Source organism: Notolepis coatsorum, assembly GCF_963971535.1.
Source record: "Notolepis coatsorum genome assembly, chromosome: 11".
NCBI classification, from domain to species: Eukaryota; Metazoa; Chordata; class Actinopteri; order Aulopiformes; family Paralepididae; genus Notolepis; species Notolepis coatsorum.
In genome coordinates, this window is record NC_140175.1 from 31,204,176 (window position 1) to 31,225,894 (window position 21,719).

A 21,719-nucleotide genomic window follows, 5' to 3' on the forward strand; every position below is an offset into this window, starting at 1 on the left:
AATGAAAAAGTTTATTTTTGGACATGTTATCCATTATCATCCATTGAGACTGAAGACTAGTCAAGAATCCTAAATCTATATCATTATGCACACACACAGAAACAATGTAGAAAGAAAGCAAGTAAGCATTCACACATATTATATTATATCTATCAAACACCAAAGTTGTGGTGTTGCAGGGCAGGCCCAGGTGGACAATATCACATTCCCTGCTACATGAATGATGATGGAAAATAAACACAGTAGGATTATATAACCGGTTAGTAGTGGATGATAAAGTACTATTGGTCTATCTTTTTGTGCGTTAAAAAGGGGGCCATCTGTTCAGAAGGTGTCACCAGAGAATCATCATGGGTTTGCAGGTGAAACACTAGCTACAGTAACAGCAGTGTATTGCTGTTGTGTTGCCAACAAGCTCAATGGGGTTATAACGTTACTGTAATGTTAGCTGCTTCATGGTCCATGACTGGTCAGCGGTGACGAGCCAGGGCTAGTGCTGCCAGCTTCTGACAACACAGGTAGGTAGGTATTTATTTAGACAACAAACATGTATATTTATAATTCTGTGATATTGCCATCATCATCATCGCTGACAACGGTTTAGCTCCAGCTGGCCTAGATCAGAAGATGCTCCAGGTTACTACTATGCACCTGCAATGTCGCGGCTTCCGGGTTAGCAAGAGGGCTAATATAACGAGAATTGCCAGAAATAATAATACTAATGACTGAAATTACGTACCAGAAATGGAGTCTAGTGGAACATATCCCCTTCTCGTAAGCTTTGGGGACTAATTTGATCCTCCGTGATGGCTTAAACACTCCTACTATCCCTTGTTTTTAACCAAATGACATCTATGAAAGGAGCTTCGCTCTGCTCAGCTGATCACGCGTCATCCGCCCGCCCCATCCTGTCCACTGTTTTCACAATAAAAGCGCGTGTTTATTTGCATTCAACCAAATGTTGTGGTACCAAAAATAGAAATAGTATAATATTTGCTCTATATTATACTATATAAATTAAAAATAGAACAACAACAACAACAACAACAACAACAACAACAACAACAACAGCAGCAGAAGCATGTAAGCAGAATTGTTCGTTTCCTACTATTTACTATTCTAGCCTAATCTGGCTGACACAAAATGTAGATGGTGTGTGAGCCACTGAAACCAGATATAGTCTAATAATTAGACTATCCGATAGAGGTATGACCATAGATATATATAACTAGATGATGCAAGGTGGAGTCTCCAGCGTAGTTCACTGGTGGCCATCTTGTCACAGGCAGCACGCTCACTCATAACATGAATGTCTATGGTGCATGTACTATTGAATTACATTTACATTTAGTAATTTAGCTGACGCTTTTATCCAAAGCGACTTACAAGTTCTGTACGACAAGTCATCAGGAAGGGCACAACTCTATCAGCTGAGTAACAATGTTCATCAAAGTGTTGCGTGTTACAGTGTAGGTTAGTTTATTAGGACAAGTGCATGACAGTAAGGTTAGTTAGGGTTAGATTTAAATTTTTTATTTACATTTTATTTCAGATAATGGTTGAAGAAGTGAGTCTTTAGTCGACGGCGAAAGATTGGACGGGTTTCCCCTGTCCTAACTGGGGTGGGTAGTTCATTCCACCATTGTGGGGCAAGGACTGAGAATAGGCGACTTCTCTTTGATGACCCTCCCGGAGCTCGGATTATAGGAGTGGGTCTGAGGCGGCCAGAAGATGAATTAACTATAGCTTGCTAAATTTTCAACCGATTTACAAATGGTTTGGTTTATTACAAACTTTATTAACGTAGCTATATGATTCAGGATGCTTGGACATGTTGAAATTATTTTCATATGAAAGTTCATTATAAGTAGCCTATGCAGTATAAGTATATCTCTGACGTTTATAACAAACCAAACCGTTTGAAAATCGGTTGAAAATGTAGCAAGCTATGGTTATTTCAATAGTACATGCACCATAGACATTCATGTTATGGGTGTGCTGCCTGTGGCAAGATGGCCGCCATGTGGCAACGTCGGTCTCCATTGGCCAGCAGCGCGGGTGAGTCATCTAGCCTTTATACAGGGATTAAAGCAAAAAAAAAAATCTCCTGACTGAACTTTTTTTCAGGCCAAGTCATATTCTTATTTTAACCTCCACTGTATTTTTTTTTAATAGCGTTAGCGTTTTAAGGGAGCCTACTTGTAGAGCCTACTGTCCTGACTTTTATTTTTATTATTTTTTTAAGTTAAATGCATCAATCTGGTGCACTTTGAGAGCAAAATTAAAAGGCTAGATCTATGATGAACGTTGTGCTCAAAACACAAAATCGACTAGACACTAGACTAGAGCATACATTTGAGCCATCAAAGAAATTAAGCAAAAGTGTTTACCTGTGTTGAACTAGTTTATTTTTTAGAAAATAAAAATAAATAGACTGGATTACTATTACGACTACTACCACTGCCAATACTACTGATACATCCCTATTGGGAAACTTTATATTAAAAAAAAATATATATATATATATATATATAATTTTTTTATATAAATCAAAATATTATATAAATATAATCAAATTGACGGAAATCCGTCTCAAGACGGAACGCTTTAATGCCTGCCTTTATATGTCTATGGGTATGACTACGCCAGACAACTACAGACGCTACCCTTGTGCAACTCTCTCCCATCAACGAGAATAGTCTATTTCAGTAGAATACATGCATTCATGCCCATAAATCTCTAGTCTAACTGTCGCAACTTAGGAGGAATAATGTTTCCTTTAAACAACAGAGCTGGAACAAAATTCTGTCTCATCAGTCTTTATTTATAGTATCTTTACAATGTATTTTTTACACCATTATTCTAAAAACACGGGTTATAAAAGGTACGCGATATGAAGGCCACTGTTCAGTACCATGTTAACCAGTACCAGTACTCTTGTCAATGCCACGCAAAACAAGTGATTTCAGTAATAGCTTTAGCAAAGAACCGTTAGTCGTGCTAGTTAGCAATATTAGTAATGAGAACAAACATTTGACATGGGCAAGACAGACATTGGTACATACATAAATACATACCACGCCCCAGACTTCACCAGTTGCTTATCAAGTAACAGTACTATATATGGAATATATATCCCAGTACACACACAAGTCAACAAGATATTGTGAATATTATCATAGGAAAGAAAATAACCCAACAGTAAATGGGACAAATGTGTTTGGCATTCCCCAGTATCCTGGCTATAGCATTGGCATATTCCAGCTATCATATTAAGAGTTCCCCGTAGTCTGGATATGAGCTTATCCTGGCTATTGTATATGTAATGTTTTTACAAGCACCAAGTTGCCAACTCAAAAAACAAACGAGAGTATCCCAAATGATGGTGGAATATAAATGTGCATGTACGCGCACTCGTTGATGTCATCATTCCTTTTGACCCTTCAGAGGAGCCACTGGAGAGCATGGGGTCATCATGAGGTCAGGACTAGAAGCACAGGTAGTTTGGGGGGTGGGGGGAGGTCAACAAACAAAAGGGCTGAATGGAAGAGGTGGATATCCCTGTCCCTTTGAGCAGATATAAACTAAAAGCTTTAAAGTGTGAAAAATACATCAATAAATACTTTCTGTAAGAGGGCATTTTGTGTATGGTAAGGCAAAAGGGGGGAGGGGCTCAAGGCCCCATTGACCCAGCAGCCATTTTGCTCTTGCGTCATGCTCCATGTTGGAAATCGCCAACCTGACTATGACATAAGAGCAAAATGGCCACTGCGTGAATATGGTCCAATTGGTCCAAACATTTGCGCATGGGGTGATTTGAATGGTGATAAACTGAGTGACATTAATATGCCTCCCCCCTCCCCCAATGGGGAGCAAAATCTTCCCACAGTCAGCAACGCACTAGTACTGGTCATTCCTGTTTCTACTCTATGTAAATGTACTGGGCCCGATTTTATTTACTTATTGCGGCAATAGTTTATAAAATTCCTTTAATTAAAGAATACCAATCATAATCAGAGGGTGGTTTGAGTGGGAATGAAAACAATGGAATTTCTCTTCCAAGCACAAATAAGTCAATGCACCCCCCTTGTTAAACTATCGATTTTTCAGTTAAAAACAAAGTAAGCAAAAACAATAATCGATCAGTTTGCCATTCCTCTTGTTAAATTCAGACAAATCACCCATTGACCACTATAACATGACAGAAGATGGATTGTAGCTTGCATCAGACTAACAATTGCTACGAGTGGGTCGATTCAAATCAACAATAAAATAAAAAAATATATATTAACAACATGCAGTAACACTAGCAGGAGCAGCAGGAAAACACTAACAGCTAGAATGGAGGAGTATCATTTGGCTAAGAAACATTAAAAACAGGTTCTAGACTCATTATAGAACTAGACAAACAGTGGGCTTCTTTGGGATCATTGTAAACACCTGGTTCTGCTTAAAACATTTATAAACAAAACAAAAAAGAGAATCCATACTTCCCTTGGAGTGTAATGCTTTAGAGCACCATAACAAACACGAGGTACAGAAAAATAGGTGTAACAACTTGTGAAAATATTATATATACATTAAAGCTGAAATTCGCGAGAAAACCCCTCAAAATTCACGATTATGACACCCTTCTGTTAAGTACACTTTGAACAGCTGATAAGGCAGGAGATAAACCAGAACTATTCACAATAATATTAAATAAAGACAGTTTTTAACATGATCCACCTTCCTAAAAAGGTTCAGAGGCCTGGCATAGTAACATTCCACTATTATTCCAAAGAAAATAAAAGCATTAAAGGAATTCTTTGACATCTTGGATTTTAGAATTCTTGTTGTTCGTATTTTGTAGGCACTTTTCACAACGGGAGGGAAAAGTTTCTGTCATGGCAGTTAACCCGGCAGCTAGTTAGCAAGGCATCGTTAGCATTCCTGATTAAAATAAAAAATGCTTAAAAGGCTTGCCCCGATTACGTTAAAATTGCTCCGTAAATGAATCTATATAATCAGCACTAAAATTCAAAATGTCACAATATTCCTTTTAAACATTATTGCTCAGCTCCAACTAAGCAGGCTGACCACTGATACTACTGGGCTTTGGCTTTCTGGCCAAACTGCCAAGTGGCATAATGTCTTCAGGGTAACTCCAACATTTTTTATGTGCAAATCTCATGTCATTATTTATCAGACACATAGGTCCCACACATCAAAAACGGCAGAGTCGTCCTTTAAGGTTAGGATTAAGGTGAAGATTGGAATTACACTCCGAAGGTAAAAAGCGTCCTCAGCATGGCCAGAAAGAAACAACCCTGATAACAGACAGGGGCAACCAGTAGTCATCACTACCATACCCCAAAAGACCAGGAGGGGGAGACAAAACATACTAAAAATAATGGTTAAAAAAATAATCCTGAGTTAAACAACATTGTCTGACTGTCACCCAAAAACAATTGCATGACATCAAACCCCCGTTAACGCCGATGTTCTTCGGTAAGCTTTCGTCGTATATCAAGTCTGTGCATAGAGCGGGTATTGCCCAGGGGCCTGAGAGGACTAGGCCTCCGACAGCCACTATTTGATGAGTGCTTGATCATATTCCTACACAGCCATTTAAAAAGTGGAGACATGACTTGCGTATTAAAGTTAATCCAAGCGGTCCTTTTTAAAACAACGGACCCCGCTCTACAGTTCTGCTCGGTTCCCTCCTTTTGGCTTGGGTCAGATGTTCTCCGCTTCTCTCTGTGGAACCTCGCGGATGCTGTCCTGGGGTCCTGCGCGGGCCACCGGCCGCCGCCGGATACTGCGGCCGGACTGGATGAGGTCGGCATAGCCGCGGGAGTGAGAGAAGGCGTAGGCCGAGCGGCGTGAGCGTCTGCCTCGCTGGAACGCGGACGTCTTCTTTTTATCTTCTTCCTCCATCTCGTACTTTTTCCTGTTCCTCTGGACCTGAGGGGTGACGGGATAGAGACGGTAAGTATTGGACGCGGTGAATTCCATGCATTTAGTTTAGATTAAAATGTATTGTATATATATATTTACTTTTAATATACAGCACAAGTACAGTACAACGAAAAGAAGTTTGGCATCCAACCAGAGTGAAAATGTAACAGTAAAGTGCAATAGTAATATACAATGTACAGGTGATTAAACTGGGTATAAAATATATAAATTAGTACTACTGGGTGTCAGATGTATGTACAGAGTTGTAATATTAATATGTACATTGATACAGGTATAAAGACACTATGGTAGTAGTAAGTCATATTGCCAGCAGCGTAACTATTAACTCTTTAATAGCCAGACCCGAGATATCTCGGGTTAATTCGCCATGCGTTGGCTGCCAGACGCGAGATATCTCGGGTTTTGGTAGTTTTTTCTTTTATTCGCTATTTGTATTCATTATTCATCCATTGACCTCGGTGTTGCCATATGAAAGGATTTTGAGATCGCCAAAGTGCAATACCGGCTGCATCCTGCCAGATGGCAGTGTCGCCCACCCTTTGAAACCTTATATCTAACTCTGTGTTACACTCAAATGTCTCCGGGCGCTATATTTAGACAGAGCCGAGTAAGTCGCTTCATCCGAGTACTTCGAAACACATCTGGCACACTCGATCCATAAATTGTGCCAAATTATGTCCGGGACCAGATGGACACCAATACTGAAAATCGGAATATTCTTTATGGAATACCACCGACCACAGGTAAGGACTATCTGACATCAATTTCAGCTTGATCCAACAATGTTTTCATATCCATCCAGCTGATCGGCTTCTGTAGTGTTCAACACGAATGCAGTTACTGGCCATCAAAGCATAAAAAAACGACCCCCCCCCCCCCCCCCCTTTCATGCATTCATGATGAAACATAATACCTATTATATACAAACTTGAACAGGAAGGAGGGCTGCAGCGTCTTTGTAGTGTGAATCCAGTGTTTTTGAAGGTGCTCTTTGGATATAGGGGATCCAGTTGAAAAGAGTTCCAGGCACTCTTCATGTATAAAAAAGCTTTAATAATTCGCTTAGTTCATTTTAGAACAATTAATAAAAAACAATAAAAAAAAATGTTGGCCTCTCTATCTGCCTTCTTCAGGGCATACAAAATATTTTAGATTTTTTTTTAGTTGAGGTGAGGTGAGGTTGGAGTTGTTGTATTGAAAGAGATTGTTGTGATACAGAGTTTTGCGAGGTGAGAGGTAGTGAGAGGAGAAGTGAAGGCGAGAAGGTGTTCATTGTGTACTGGACCCTAGACTGGCTGAGAAACCCCCTTGTGTACTGACCCTGGACCGGATGACTACTCTGAGTATTGAACAACAATCCCTTTTTTTGTACGAGAGCCTGTTTTTGTGTTTTGACCATCGGACTGTATTACGACCAATCTATTTGCCCATCGAACTATATTCTGCCTGTAATCAATGTATTCTTATTGATTGATATTGCACTTGTGTGGCCATTTGAATTTGTTTGTTTTTGAACCGTGACGAGTCTGAACACCACCAGGCTTGTCACAATATATATATATATATATATATATATATATATATATACATGCTGTAAATATGAATATGTAAATGTATATACACGGTATACACAGCACTGTTGTACATGCCATCATACAGAGTATTTGGACAGTGATGTTGTACTCTTGATGTTGAATGGAAAATAAGTTGAATGAAGATGTCAATCCCTGGAAATAATTCCTAGCTAGTGACATACCGTGTCCCTTGCAGAAGAAACAAGTTGAGCCTAAACAGTTGTTTCCCCTTTTCTTTTATTAATGTAGACCAACTATTAAAGTTAAAGTTCATCAATCGATCATCCCCCCCCCCCCCCACCCCCACCCCCCTCCATTACATATTTAGTGGCAGTCCTTACCTTGTCCCCTACAGAGGGATAGATGGTTTTGTAAAGGAACTGAATGCAGATAACCGGCAGCAAGCTGATACCCACAGTCAGAATGATGGTCAACCACAGGTACGGCTGGCGCAGTGCGTTGGATGCTGCACCTATAGATAAGATAGATTAGAGAGATAGAGATAGATACTTTAGTGATCCCCTTGGGGAAATTCACATATCCAGTAGCTCTCACAGTACAGTTGACAAACGCTATAATAGACAGACATAAAATGGACACACAATAAAAGAGTCAAACAAGTAAAGCAACGAGGTGGACAAACAGTACAGCCCTGGCTAGGGGTGGGGGGGGGGGGGTCGGACTCATGAGCCGCTGCCCTCGCCTAGGGTGTAAGGGATAGAGATAGAGAAAAAGGCAACCAGACTGATTGCCAGCAACCTAGAATAATGATATGTTGAGGATGTGTCTCAGCCCCGTACATTCTCACAAAAGCACTGGGACACGAGGCCACTGCTTACAACGCGAGTTGTGTCCCAGTGCTAGTTTCTACAACATGGACTCCTCCTCATCTAACCTCATGTCATGTAATTCAATGTCAACAGGTCTGAATGGTGCAGCAGAATGTTGTCAGTCACATGGAACGCCACAGAACACTAACCCTGGTGCTGGAGGACCTTTTGCCCATTCATTTTTTTTAACATACAAAGATTTGATGCAAACGTGAGTTTCTAAATCCTTCCACACATTCAGTCAGTCCTGAACACTGAGATGTGATACAAAGTGTCAAAACCCGAAATCATCAGCAAAAATTAGAAACTTAGGAGCAGCAAGCGGCTGGAAGCTGGCTAGGATTGTACACGGAAGTGAGTGTACCAACTGTGCATCTGCTGATGACCCACTGCTAACTTTAGCTGATATTGACCCATCAAGCCCCGCCCTCTTTTCTTGATCCTCCAATCACAACTGTTGCTTTCTGAAGAGGGTGGTGCCTAGAGATAGGTCAATTGCCATTATTGACCACAACGTAGTCCCTCTCGTGTTCTATTGCTTAAACACGATAGCAGATGTCTTCCATACAACACGATTGAATAAAAACAAAAGAAAAAGACATTGAAGTACTACAAAAAAAAGGTACCATCACTAGTATGATTACATTCTGTATTCTACCGACCTGTGAAGGTGAAGTAGGCGGGGAAGATGACATGTATTCCTGCACTGTGGATGTCGAACATGATGCCAAAGTAGATGGCTATACTGCCCAGCACCGCGAAGCAGTTGACGAACGTCCAGTAGGAGGTGTCCAGCGAGATCTGAGGAGGAGCACAGGAGACGCAGCGGTGAGAAAGCTACAGGTAGCATCGTTTGTTTTTAGACATTATTATTATTAAAAAAAAAAATTATTATAATTTTTATTTTTTTCTATTTATTTTCACACATGCTTAAATAAAACAAGCGCAAATTTGCAATGGCTGCAACTGCGTACGTGCATGCAATCACACACACACACACAAGGGGGCGTGGCTATGTGTGTGTTTGTGTGTGTGCGCGCGTTTCCTTGCCGCATGATCAAGGCTATCCACAGAGTTTAGTCATGTTACGTGAATCTGTTTAGAAGTTATGCCTCTTTTTGTTTTAGGCCATTCCCACTGCCAATTTTTTTTTACAATAGGCATAGAGAGCTAATCAGCTGTTCCTCTGGGTCATCATGACCAACCTTTCCACAAAATCGTGTGCAAGTGTGTGAATCCATTTGGATTGAGCCTAAACCACCTTTTTGCCATAGGCCACTCGCACCCCCTTTTAGCCAATTGGCATGAACACACACACAAACACAAACACAAACACACACGCACACATTCGGCCTCCTAGGGCGAAACCTGTGGCCACTAGCGGGTGTGGAACATACCGGTTGACTGATGATAAGGGAACGTGTTTAAATGACAAATGTACTAAAATTGGCTCCATTTTTTAAAAGGAGTAGTGACTCACTCACAAGACTGATCACATACCCAGAATAAAGGTGTAAGACAAGTGTATAACCGGAAAAGTGTATTCCTTCAACACTCTCAAGGGTCTGGAAGGTCACCTGTAGGTTGACCGTTATGATCAGGGACGAGGCCATGACCACAGCGAAGGGTCTGGAAGCTCACCTGTAGGTTGACCGTTATGATCAGGGACGAGGCCATGACCACAGCGAAGGGTCTGGAAGCTCACCTGTAGGTTGACCGTTATGATCAGGGACGAGGCCATGACCACAGCGAAGGGTCTGGAAGCTCACCTGTAGGTTGACCGTTATGATCAGGGACGAGGCCATGACCACTGGGTCTGGAAGCTCACCTGTAGGTTGACCGTTATGATCAGGGACGAGGCCATGACCACAGCGAAGGGTCTGGAAGCTCACCTGTAGGTTGACCGTTATGATCAGGGACGAGGCCATGACCACAGCGAAGGACTGGTAGTCGGACGGGGCCTCTCCGTCCTGCCCCATCGTCTGCAGGAAGGCTCCGTAGGGGATGAAGAAGGTGATGAGGGAGGTGAAGATGCCGTGGAACAGGCTGATGAAGAAGGTCTTGTAGTTGAACAGCGACCCCAGCTGGCCAGGGAGGTACAACTTGGGGAACTTGAGACTTAGCTTGTCGTTTACATCCTAAAAGGGGAGGAGAGAGGGAAGGATGGGTGGATGGAGTCTACATTTATTGCACACACACACTTTAAAACATTCACCTTAACATTCACTTAAGACACAATAGATATTTTATCTATTTATTACTAAAAGATTTGCACTACATCTCTACCATATTTTTGCATTTTGTACTTTAGTTTTGTACATTTTGTAGTGTTTGATCTTTATTCTTTTAACTTTTTTGTTTTACTGTATGAAGGACAATCTTAGGGTACCTTATATATGACAAATAAAACAAAAGCGACAAAGACCAATCACCATCAACAGCCCTCTGATCAGTCTCTGATTTAACAATTGGGCTTCATATGATAACATTACACTTCATCAACATTATTTTATATCCGTTACAGGTGTGGAACTTACCTGGTCCAGTAGCCCCACCAGGAGGACAGGCAGACTGCTGTAACAGACGTTGTAGAGAGTGATGAACCAGTCTTCATAGGCCACCTACAGCAAGGAGATAAAACAATGAATTGGGAAAGATGTTATAGGTGACAGTGAGAGCACCCAGGGGAACGTTCCGTGTACACGTTCAGAATATATTGAATACTACTATAGAATACAACTAATTTGGGTGTAAAAACTCAAAACATTCTGTGGGTCCACAAAATTTGTCTCCCATTCATTATATTATATAAGGAACAGCTTTATGACATTATACCTGATGACGTCAAGTTTGAGTCTTACTTCTTTCTGTGAGAGAGTAGCTTATGTTCACAAATATTGATTGAACTTTCCTGGGCCATGGAAATAACTATTGGAATTCTTAATACAGGTGGTGTTCCCCTTTTAAAAACCTCTTAGTAGACCTCGTTCATAACCAGCTCACCTGTGAGGAGTACCCGCTGAAGAAGGAGTACCAGAAGTGGACCAGGGTGAAGGCGAAGTTCTTGAAGAAGAAGTAACGCAGGAACTTGCACATCCTGATGTAGGACCAGCGGCCGTGCACCAGCAGGAGGCGCTCAAGGAAGCGGAACTGAGCGAAAGCGTAGTCGCTGGACATCACAGCCTGCATGCCCTCCTGACCGCTGATACCTACACCTATATCTGCAGCTGAGGGGGGAGGGAGGGAGGGAGAGAGAGAATAAAAGTCAGACACTGGGCGAGGCAGGTAGTAACTGGACATCGTGGCCTGCCTAGCCATACAGTAGCAATCAGTCCAATATCAATCATGAGGGGGTGACAGTGCCTCAACAGAGACAAGGTTTAGACATGAAGTTGATCTTACAATTTCTACAACTGAAAAGTTGTAATTTGTCTATTTCAAAAAGGTAATTTATTTACAGAGGGTGAGTTTTCCCCCCCCCTGCTACACACAGTTCCACACACCGACACCTGGGTGTAGTACAGCCACAGTCCTGACCCTGTTGGCCACTGAGCAACTCCACCAGTGCAGTGGACGGGGGAGAGTTATTCATTCACTTCCCTGCCCCGGATTTTCCCCTGCTGGTCCGGGGGATTCGAACCGGTGACCTTTTAAGGCCACCACTGCCCCACGCTTTTTCATTGTTTTCATTGAGAGCGAGTGGGACCGAGACCCCCCTCTCAGCAGACAGCGGCACGCAGTAGCGTTCCCACAGGACCATCAGTGAAACGGGGACAATTCCAGATCAGAACTTTAAAATGTAACTTGTATAACTTCCGTCTCTTACTCTTGATCATGTTGACGTCGTTCGCTCCGTCTCCGATGGCCAGGGTGACGGCCTTCTTGTACCTCTTCACCAGACTGACCACGTTAGCCTTTTGCTTGGGTGTCACACGGCAACAGATGACAGCCTCACACTCACACGCCATGTCCACAAAGTCCGCCTTGAGAGGAAAGAAAGACATATTAAAAAAAGAATAATAAATGTATGCATTTTCTGATTTACTAGATTGTATCCAGTAAAGAGTGACAGGAAATATGGAGGGGTTTTACATAAGATAAGATGTTCTTTTATTGATCCGCTTGGGCAAATTCGGCATCATAGCAGGACAGGGGAAAGGGGGGGGGGGAGGGGGGGTACAAGTATGAGCAGGGTAATAGTAGAAAGACATAAATACAGGCAATACAATGTTAACTGAATATAAAAAAAATATGAGGGGGAAAAATATATATAAACAGTGTAAACAGTATAATTGACTCTGCATATAAGAATATGAGAAAGTAAACAGTGTAATCAAAGGTGCAGATGAGGGTCTACATGCCCCATCAGTTCTATTATCATGCTACAAAAGGTTATGAGCGTCCTCTACCTGTCTCATCTCCTTCTCCTCGTCGTCGACGGGCTGTCTGTCCTCGGGACTGGAGGGGGCCGACCGCTTCCCAAGACGACGGAGACGCAGGCGACGTCGCTTCTTCTTCTTCTCGTACAGAATCTCGTTCTGAAGAAATAACAAATCACACAGATCAACAAATAATAAACAAAATCACGCTCCACTCTTGATTATAATATGCATCTCATTCTGTGGCGGAAGAAAAGGAGTTCCTTAAAAGTGCACCCAGAAAAGTGGCCATATTTTCTATTGAACTTGAGGACTGCATACTTTTTTTGCAAAGCTTAGCTTTATACTTTATGCATATAGCACATGCATGAGCCTGGTCTCTTTTGAAAGATAACATTCTGAAGTTACTAATGCGCAAAAAAGGAAAATCACTTTTAGTGCTAATGAAATAGAGTAACAGAGGTCTGAACTTGAGTTGAACACTCACATTTATATGTAGCGGTTGCAATATTTATATAAAAATAGGTATAAGCTGGAAAACACTGCGCTTCCATAGCCTGAAGTCTTATGTAGTATAGGTCAAAGTTTTATAAAAATTCGTTCAGAAATGAGTCTTTGAGAGACGTCAGAGTAAAACTGGCGACAAAAAAAGCTCTCCAAAATCCATTTCCTCATCCACGGCCGTTCATTCTGAAGTGTGATTCACTTCTCGTTTTCGCTCGTCAACTTTCACCTACTTCCTGTATTTTCACTGCCCCACGTGGGGTATCGTTGGAAAGGTACACTCATTGGCTACAACGCTGACCAATCATTTTCGCCATCAGCGGATGATCGGCAGTTCTGGAGCATCTGGAGTCAGGGGTGGTCATCTGATGCACGGCACGGATTTGGTCGAGTGAGGTGGCGTTCGAACGGCAACAAATAGATCTTTCGAACAGTTACAGCATGTTCGGCGAAAAATGCAGCCCGAGCCGCTAGACACTCGCAAAGTGCTGTGACTTGTGTGCATGGGGGCCCGAATTCGGGCCGGTGCAAGTTAAGAGGTTAAAAAAAACTCTTAAAGAGTTATGAAACCTTCACACTCGATAAAGATTATGAAAGCGCACAGTCACATCATAAAATGATTCTAGAATTGGACCGAGCTGCTGCAGTGGCAGTTTGGGGAAATAGCATCACTCAGCAGTAGGGCTGACCTTCTAATTTTTCTTTTGGAATTCGAAGCTTCGGGGCCGCGACTCGATTTTAATTCGAAGCTTCGAGAATTTTTTTTTGAGGCTTTATAAAAGCAGCACAATGAACACAAATCTGTCAGTGCCGAGTCCGACCTCATCTTAAATAACAAACAGCATTGCTTGTTGTAGTTAAATAAGAGGCAGAGTTGATTTAGCAAAAAAATAAATAATAATAATAATCATATCTTTTTTTTATTTGATATTTTTTTTAATAATCAAATATTATTTTCATATTCGAATCCCATGCCCATCGAACGAAGCTTCGAAGTATTTAAGACAGCCCTACTCAGCAGCTTGACAGCTCTGCGGCAATCATTTTACAACGGAGTCAAGACTCTAGAGCAAACAGAAATTGCATTAGAAAAGGTACTCTATGTGCTTTTCAAATGACTGTATCATGTAATTATTAGTGGTGGGACTCTATTAAAATGTTTTATCAAATTAATTCGAGACTTTATAGTTAATTAATCTAAATTAATCGCATTTAACCTCATAACGTGCACTGGCACGTATACGTCCCGTTTTGCATTTGCGCGCAAGTCACGGCACTTTGCGAGCGTCTAACGGCTCAGGGCTGCATTTCTCGCCAATCATGTAATATATCGTTCGAAACAACTATTTGCCCCCGTTCGAATGCCACCTCACTCGACCAATTCCGTGCCTTGGTTCTCGAGTTACATGACGATATGTCAGGCGACTGTCTTTTTACAGGCCGCACCATGTCGGACAGTATACGCTCGAGAACTGACCAATTACCGCTGATGGCGAAACGGATTGATCAGCATTGTAGCCAACGAGTGTCCACTTCCAACGATACCCCACGTGGGGGGGGGGTGCGAATATAGGAAGTAGGTGAAAGTTGACGAGCGAACATGACTTCAGAATGCACAGAGGTAGATGGCAGAAATGGATTTTCGGTTGACTAAAACCTCTCTCAAACACTAATTTCTGAACCGATTTTTATAAAATTTTGACCTGTACTACACAAGACTTCCGGCTATGGAACAATTGGAACCGCTGTGTTTTCCAGCTCATACCTGGCATAAGCAGCAAGATCTTGTTTATTAGCTACTACACAGACCAACAGTCAGATCAATGAAATTTTTAACAAAGTACAGACATTTTAGGAATAATATATATATATATTAAGGCTGTCAAAGTTAACCCGGTATTAACGCGTTATCGCCCGATTCTATTAACACCACTATTTTTTTTAACTTACGATTAACTTTTAAGAAAAAAGAAAAAAGAGAGGGGGGTGAGAGAGATGAGGAAGGGGCAAGAGAGAAAGAGAGCTGGGAGAGTGTGTGTGTGAGAGAGAGAGGGGGGGGGGGGTGTGATTACTCAGCCCTTGTGTGGGTGAATGTAACAAGTTCCTAACGTTTTCTTTCCCCTATTATTTCATGCACACTTTATTCATTGTTTTAAATTATTATTTTCTTTTAAGTTATTTTGTGCATCACTCTGTTTTGAATTTGATGCAAATTTGCAATGCATGAGGGTCATCCTTTTGTGTTATATGGCTGCATAAAGAAAGCATTTGTTGACTCGCATGTTGATAAGAGTATTAAAACTTGGAACTTGAAAAAGATCTGTTTAAGGTAGAAAAAAATAAAAAATGCGATAAATTTGTGATTAATCGCGAGTTAACTATGGACAATCATGCAATTAATAGAGTTAAATATTTTTATCGATTGACAGAATATATATATATATATATATATATATATATATATAGCGCAAAGGACCTTTTCTCTTTTGAAAGGTAAAATTCAGACGTTTCTTACACAATTAAGAAAAATCACTTTGAGTGCTAATGAAATAGAGTAACAGAGGTTTGAACACACTGAAGTAAAAGTTGTGTGTACTCACATTTCTGTTTAGTGGTTGCCATAATTTATGCCTTCCAGCTAAGAGGTAGGAGCTGGAAACATAACGGTTCCATAGCCTGAAGTCTTATAATCATATAGGTCCAAAATTCATAAAGATCCCATGGAAAATGTGTATCTCAAAGGTTTTTGTAATGTGTGTACCGCAATAATTCAGCGTGATTATCCAAAATGGCCGTCCATTGCCTTTATTTCGCCTCTCGAGTCAAAACAAAGGACTTCTTCGTCTTATTGTGTCACCTTCCCCCACTATTAGCGCCCGTCTGGCATCGCTTTTGGAGCACAACGGCTACAACGGTGGTCAATAATTTTCGCCATCAGTGGTGACTGGTCACTGGTCAGTTCAGGACCGTTCACAACCGGACGTCACTCGTCCGAACGGCTTGTCAAATGATGCTTGCCGGATGTTTCGTCTTCCAACTCGAGACCCGAAGCACCAGATAGGTTGAGTGGGGCGACGATCGGAAGACGGCAAATTCAACTTTCCAACAATGTATTGGTTGATCGGCGAAAACGCAGCCCGGAGCCGACAGACGAGAGCAAAGTGACGCGACATGCGATAAAATGCGTAATTTCTTTCTGTAGTTAATTAATCTAAATTAATGCGATAAAAGTCCCAGCCCTAGTAATTACGCATGTGTTCTTCCCTTGTTGATGGTAGAACGGTTTGGGTTTGAGATCAATTAATCTAACTGTCCCAACTCACCAGCCACCCCCCGGTGATGATGAGGGCGTTCTTGCCCGGCTGAGTGAAGAAGGGTTCCTGGGGCTTCTTCTTCTTGGCACGACCTATGGCTGGAGCCTGGTTCCTCCTGTTGGCCTGGCGGATCGTCAACTTCTCACTGTGAAACAGAGGACGTGAGAGTCAGTCTAGTGCAGTGGTTCTCAAACTATGGGTCGCAACCCAAAGTGGGATCGCGGGTAGGCGACAGTGGGGTCGCGCATTGGCAACATATTTTGGCTAAATATGCCTCGTTTTATAAATGTGTATTGATAACATAGTGCTGTAATAAAATGTTCTAATAAATACGCATGATCAAGTTCAACAACGTGTGCTTTTATTTTGATATTCCTTAATTCCACGTTGAAATTACGAGATACATTAAGTGTGGGTTCCCCAAAAGAAATCCTAAATAAAATGGGGTCGTGGTATAAAAAGGTTTGAGAACCCCTGGTCTAGTGGGATTAACTGAATGGGGGATCAAGAAAAAAGGGCGGCGCTTGATACGTCAACTACTTGACCTTTTAGCCTGACATATTACGTCTTACTTTGCTGTTGAACAGTTGATAAACTTACTGTTACACAAACAGAGAGCATCAACAGAAGTCGCATCAATACATACCCCAAACGCTAAAAATAAAAGATTGTTTTGAGATTGTGAAGAAGTCAACAGAGCGGGGAGATTGACAGCTACATGTTCCCTTGTCTTTAGGAAAAGACTCCATCTGTGCTTGAATATAGGAATCCCATGTGAAATTAAAATGTCAGATGTATTCCCTTTTAAAAGTACAGGTATAATGGCTAATCACAGATCATTTATGGGAGTTAAAGGCCTAAACAGTGATCCAAACGTAAACAAGAAGAAATAGGTTTGTTTGCGTTGGTGATGTTTTGAAACACTACAACAGAGTTAAACATAACTCCTATTCCAATTCTCTCAACAGGTTAAGAAAGTTTCAAGAAGCTTATTTCCCAGCCACAGATCAAAGTCTTCCATGAATGTATGCTAATATACAGTACCACACATCTACAACATCAGAACGGGGGGGGGGGGGGGGGGGGGGGAGCCCAGATTGGGGGTTGAAACTCACTTGACATCCTCTCCGTAATGGATCGCCATATCATCCGTCAGAAGCTCGCAGGCGTAGCCAATGTTCTCAGCCGTTTCTAGAACGACAGCAGGACAGTTATTTCAGGCTGGGTATTGTTTGAAAATGTTCAATATTGAAACAGACACCTTGCATTCAATACAGACAGGCATCAAATAATTTGTGTGAAAGAAACTCTTACTGCCGAAGTGTTTTTTAAGCAGACAATAGTTTCCATAGAGGACTACATCATATCTTACTACGATTTATATTTATATATACTATGTTGTATTCATCATGCCAGGTAGCGAAAAGACCATGTAGCACCATGACAATCCAGTACCTCAGACGGAGAATATAAATCCGTTTAAAGTTTTCAGAGGAACAATGTTTTCAAGCTTTATTATCTAAAGATGACAAGTTAGAGTGTTGTGTTCACTCAGTCGAGGTTGAATAGTTTCTTGTTTCAAGTTTCTTTAATAGTTGTCATACAGAAGTACAGAATACTTTTATACAAAATGCTTCTTACTGTTACGCTCCAGAGACTGTGCAAGACAAGATAAGTATGAAATAAAATAACATAGTAAAATTAGAAGTAAAAAAATGAGGTCACAGTGTTCAGTTTAGACATATGTACAATGTTCGATGATATATCACATTCACACACCAAGTCATTTAAATGTAACTTCACAACTGCAAATACTGTACATGGGCTGTCCAAAATATTTCAAAACACACTTATTCATTTAAAATGTAAGAACCAGTACAAGGGTTCAATTGTTAGAAAGAGATCATACCACATTGTACTTTGTAGTGTGAAAATGTATTTAGTCAAATATTATACTAAAAAACAATGGCCATAATTGTATGACCATAATGCCCAGCGCTTCCCTGAACCTACCCTTCTTGTCTCCAGTCAACACCCAGATCTTGATGTCGGCTTTGGCCAGCTTAGCAATGGTCTCTGGGACTCCATCCTGGAGCTTGTCCTCTATGGCTGTGGCCCCGATCAACTGGAGAGAGAGAGAGACATTATTGGTTGCTATTTAGATGCAGTAAACTGTAGATACAAGTAGTATAGATAAAGGGTTAAATAGTCAAAGTCAAAATAGAAATAGATCAAAGGATAAATATAAGATTTGGTCAACTATAAACTCCAGTCTGTAATTATTCAACCACCAACACTTAATTAATGTTTTCTGGAATATATAAAAATCTTCACGTAATTTAAATCAGTCTGATGCCACTTACTTGACGTTATGAATATATCATATTAGATTTATATCATAATTGGATAGACACCAGCCTAAATGTAAATCAAATGTATTTGTAAAGCCCGAAATCACAAGGTAATGCCCCCATGGGCTGTACAAGTCTTCTGTAAACAAGTCAAGAAGAAACATCACAATAAATCAACAAAAATCCACCATCAAAACCAAATATACACTCCAGACATTCCCCAACGAAGATAAGAAAAAAAACTCACTAAAAACCTAGCAATAGGAAACAAGAACCACAGGGGGATGCCCCAACTTGGATGTCGGTGATATGATAACAGTGTTGCTATTGATGATCGATGGGTGGAGAATAAAACAGGCGAATAGTTGGTATGTATATACCGGTACATATACGTGTAATAAAACACATATATGTACATACAATAGCAACTGAGGTACACAAGAACATTTAAAAATAGAATAGAGCTAAGAACAACAACAACAACAACAACAACAACAACAACAACAACAACAACAACAACAACAACAACAACAACAACAACAACAGAAAAAGCATAGGGAAACGAGCACTGGTATGAAAATAAGATAAAGGCTAAATGTCAAGGCTCTGAGCTAAAAAAAAAAAGACTCAGAGCTCCACTTTTAAAAGTGGGGTTAAAGCATGAAGAAGAGAGGGGGGTATGAGGGAGCGGAGAACACAGATGGATGGATGGATGGATGTAGTTATGTATGTGTATATATAGATGGATGGATGCATGTATAGATAGATTTATAGATAGATGTATGTATGTATAGATGGATGGATGTATGTATAGATGGATGGGTGGATGGATGTATAAGATGGCTGTATGTATGTCTAGATGGATGGATGTATAGATGTACTGTATGTATAGATGGTTGGATGTATGTATAGATGTGTGTATAGATGGATGGATGCATGTATAGATGGATGGATGTATCTATAGATGGTTGGATTGATCTATAGATGTACTGTATGTATAGATGGTTGGATGTATCTATAGATGGTTGGATTGATCTATAGATGTACTGTATGTATAGATGGTTGGATGTATATGTATGTCTAGATGGATGGATGTATCTATAGATGGTTGGATGGATGTATAGATGGATGTATGGATGGATGTATGTATAGATGTATGTATAGATGGTTGGATGGATGTATAGATGGATGGATGCGAGACTCACCAACAGATTGGTCTCTATCAGCTCGTAGACCAGGTCGAGCGCTGCATCTCGGTCGCCCATGGTTACGCTGGCTTCCTTGTGTTTCCTTTCCCAGGCGACCCACTCCTCCTTGCTGATGTCTTTATAACAGAGACACAACGTCCGCAGGGTCTCGTTGGCAAAGATCTACAACAAAAAACACAACCTCAAGTTATAAATAGGGAGAAAGCGGTTTTAAATCTTTTCAACACCTTTTTAAATCTCTTTTTACCCATTATCTCTTCTTCTCCTCCTCCTCCTCTCCACCACACCCTCCTCTACTCTCTCCCCTGCCGCTCAGTACATCCCTCCTTCCCTCTATTAACATTACAACTTTTCATTCTCATAACTCAGAAACTCGGTTAATTTTTAAAGGTTCCCTCGACTCAAAATAATCTTTGTTATAAACACATGTGGGGAGAATCTTTAAGCAATTAATATTCAAACAAATTACTCGATATTGAATCACTGTTTTTATCCTAATAAATAAACAAATAGGTAGTTTTATTTGTAGAGTGATTTGGTATGGTATGGTGTGGTATGGTGTGGTGTGGTGTGATATGGTATGGTGTGATATGGTATGGTGTGGTGTGATATGGTATGATATGGTATGGTGTGATATGGTATGGTGTGGTGTGATATGGTATGATGTGGTATGGTGTGGTATGGTGATGGATCAGTGAACTCACATCCAGGGCAGCCTGTGAGGTCTCTCTGTGTCTGGAGTCTGGAGACAGCCTCTCATAAATGACAGTGTCTGCTCCTTTACAATACAGACGGATACGGCCGTCAGGATACCTCACTGAGAGAGACAGAGACAGAGAGAAGAGGTAGATTAGACAGAAAGAGAGATGGGGGGGGGGGGGGGGGGGGCAAATAATGGCCAACAAGAAGGTAAACAATGTGTCTGAGCAGAGAAAACAATGGGATGAATATGAGTCAGATGATGGACATGCACTAAACAGAGAGGTAAACATGAGTCAGAGTGGAGAGAACACACTTACAGATGATGGACATGCACTAAACAGAGAGGTAAACATGAGTCAGAGTGGAGAGAACACACTTACAGATGATGGACATGAGCTAAACAGAGAGAGTGTAGAGAACACACTTACAGATGATGGACATGCGTTTGCGGTCAGAGTTGAAATCGAGCAGCGCCAACATTTCATAGGTCGTCTCCTGCGCCATCTCACTGATGGTGATGGTGTCCTGGGTACGAGACAGGAACACAAAGCCAAAGTTCCTGGCCGCCGTCACTAGAGCGCCCTCATCTGGCGAGGCTGCCTGGTACACCAGCTCATCTGTAAAAAAAGAAAAGAAAAAAGGTTCAGTTGTGTTCAGTGCTAGGAGGCATGGTGCGTTTATTGTTGTTGTTGTTGTTGTTGTTGTTGTAGGTATATCTCTCTCTCTCACCCTCCTTCTGCTCCACCATGACAGTGTGGCAGAGCGACAACAGCTTAAAGAATTCCATGGCCTCTTTGTCCTTCTGAGAACGAATGCAGGAAACCAGAGAATGGTCCATAAACTGGAACTTCTTGTCTGCATAATGGTTCCAACCGAAGTCAACCAGCTATGGGATG

General features: G+C 41.2%; 2 protein-coding genes across 3 annotated transcripts in view; both read right to left on the minus strand.

The window, feature by feature from the left end:
- The window catches only part of wdr7 (WD repeat domain 7), a 344,639-nt gene extending 343,778 nt beyond the window's left edge, over positions 1-861 (minus strand). For both annotated transcript variants that reach the window (XM_084325436.1, XM_084325435.1), the window contains exon 1: positions 740-861. The gene's annotated coding sequence lies outside the window, so the exon portion shown is untranslated. The remainder of the gene's footprint in view (positions 1-739) is intronic.
- Positions 862-2,803: 1,942 nt separating this feature from the next.
- The window catches only part of atp8b1 (ATPase phospholipid transporting 8B1), a 66,320-nt gene continuing 47,404 nt past the window's right edge, over positions 2,804-21,719 (minus strand). The window contains exons 17-31 of the mRNA XM_084325117.1: positions 21,553-21,709; positions 21,252-21,440; positions 20,826-20,938; positions 20,119-20,283; positions 18,576-18,687; positions 17,678-17,753; positions 16,572-16,707; positions 12,775-12,903; positions 12,192-12,348; positions 11,369-11,592; positions 10,903-10,986; positions 10,258-10,503; positions 9,028-9,166; positions 7,877-8,007; positions 2,804-5,946 (exon numbers count right to left, since the gene is read on the minus strand). Of these exons, the coding sequence (XP_084181243.1) occupies positions 5,719-5,946; positions 7,877-8,007; positions 9,028-9,166; positions 10,258-10,503; positions 10,903-10,986; positions 11,369-11,592; positions 12,192-12,348; positions 12,775-12,903; positions 16,572-16,707; positions 17,678-17,753; positions 18,576-18,687; positions 20,119-20,283; positions 20,826-20,938; positions 21,252-21,440; positions 21,553-21,709 (2,286 nt within the window). The 3' untranslated portion in view covers positions 2,804-5,718. The remainder of the gene's footprint in view (positions 5,947-7,876; positions 8,008-9,027; positions 9,167-10,257; positions 10,504-10,902; positions 10,987-11,368; positions 11,593-12,191; positions 12,349-12,774; positions 12,904-16,571; positions 16,708-17,677; positions 17,754-18,575; positions 18,688-20,118; positions 20,284-20,825; positions 20,939-21,251; positions 21,441-21,552; positions 21,710-21,719) is intronic.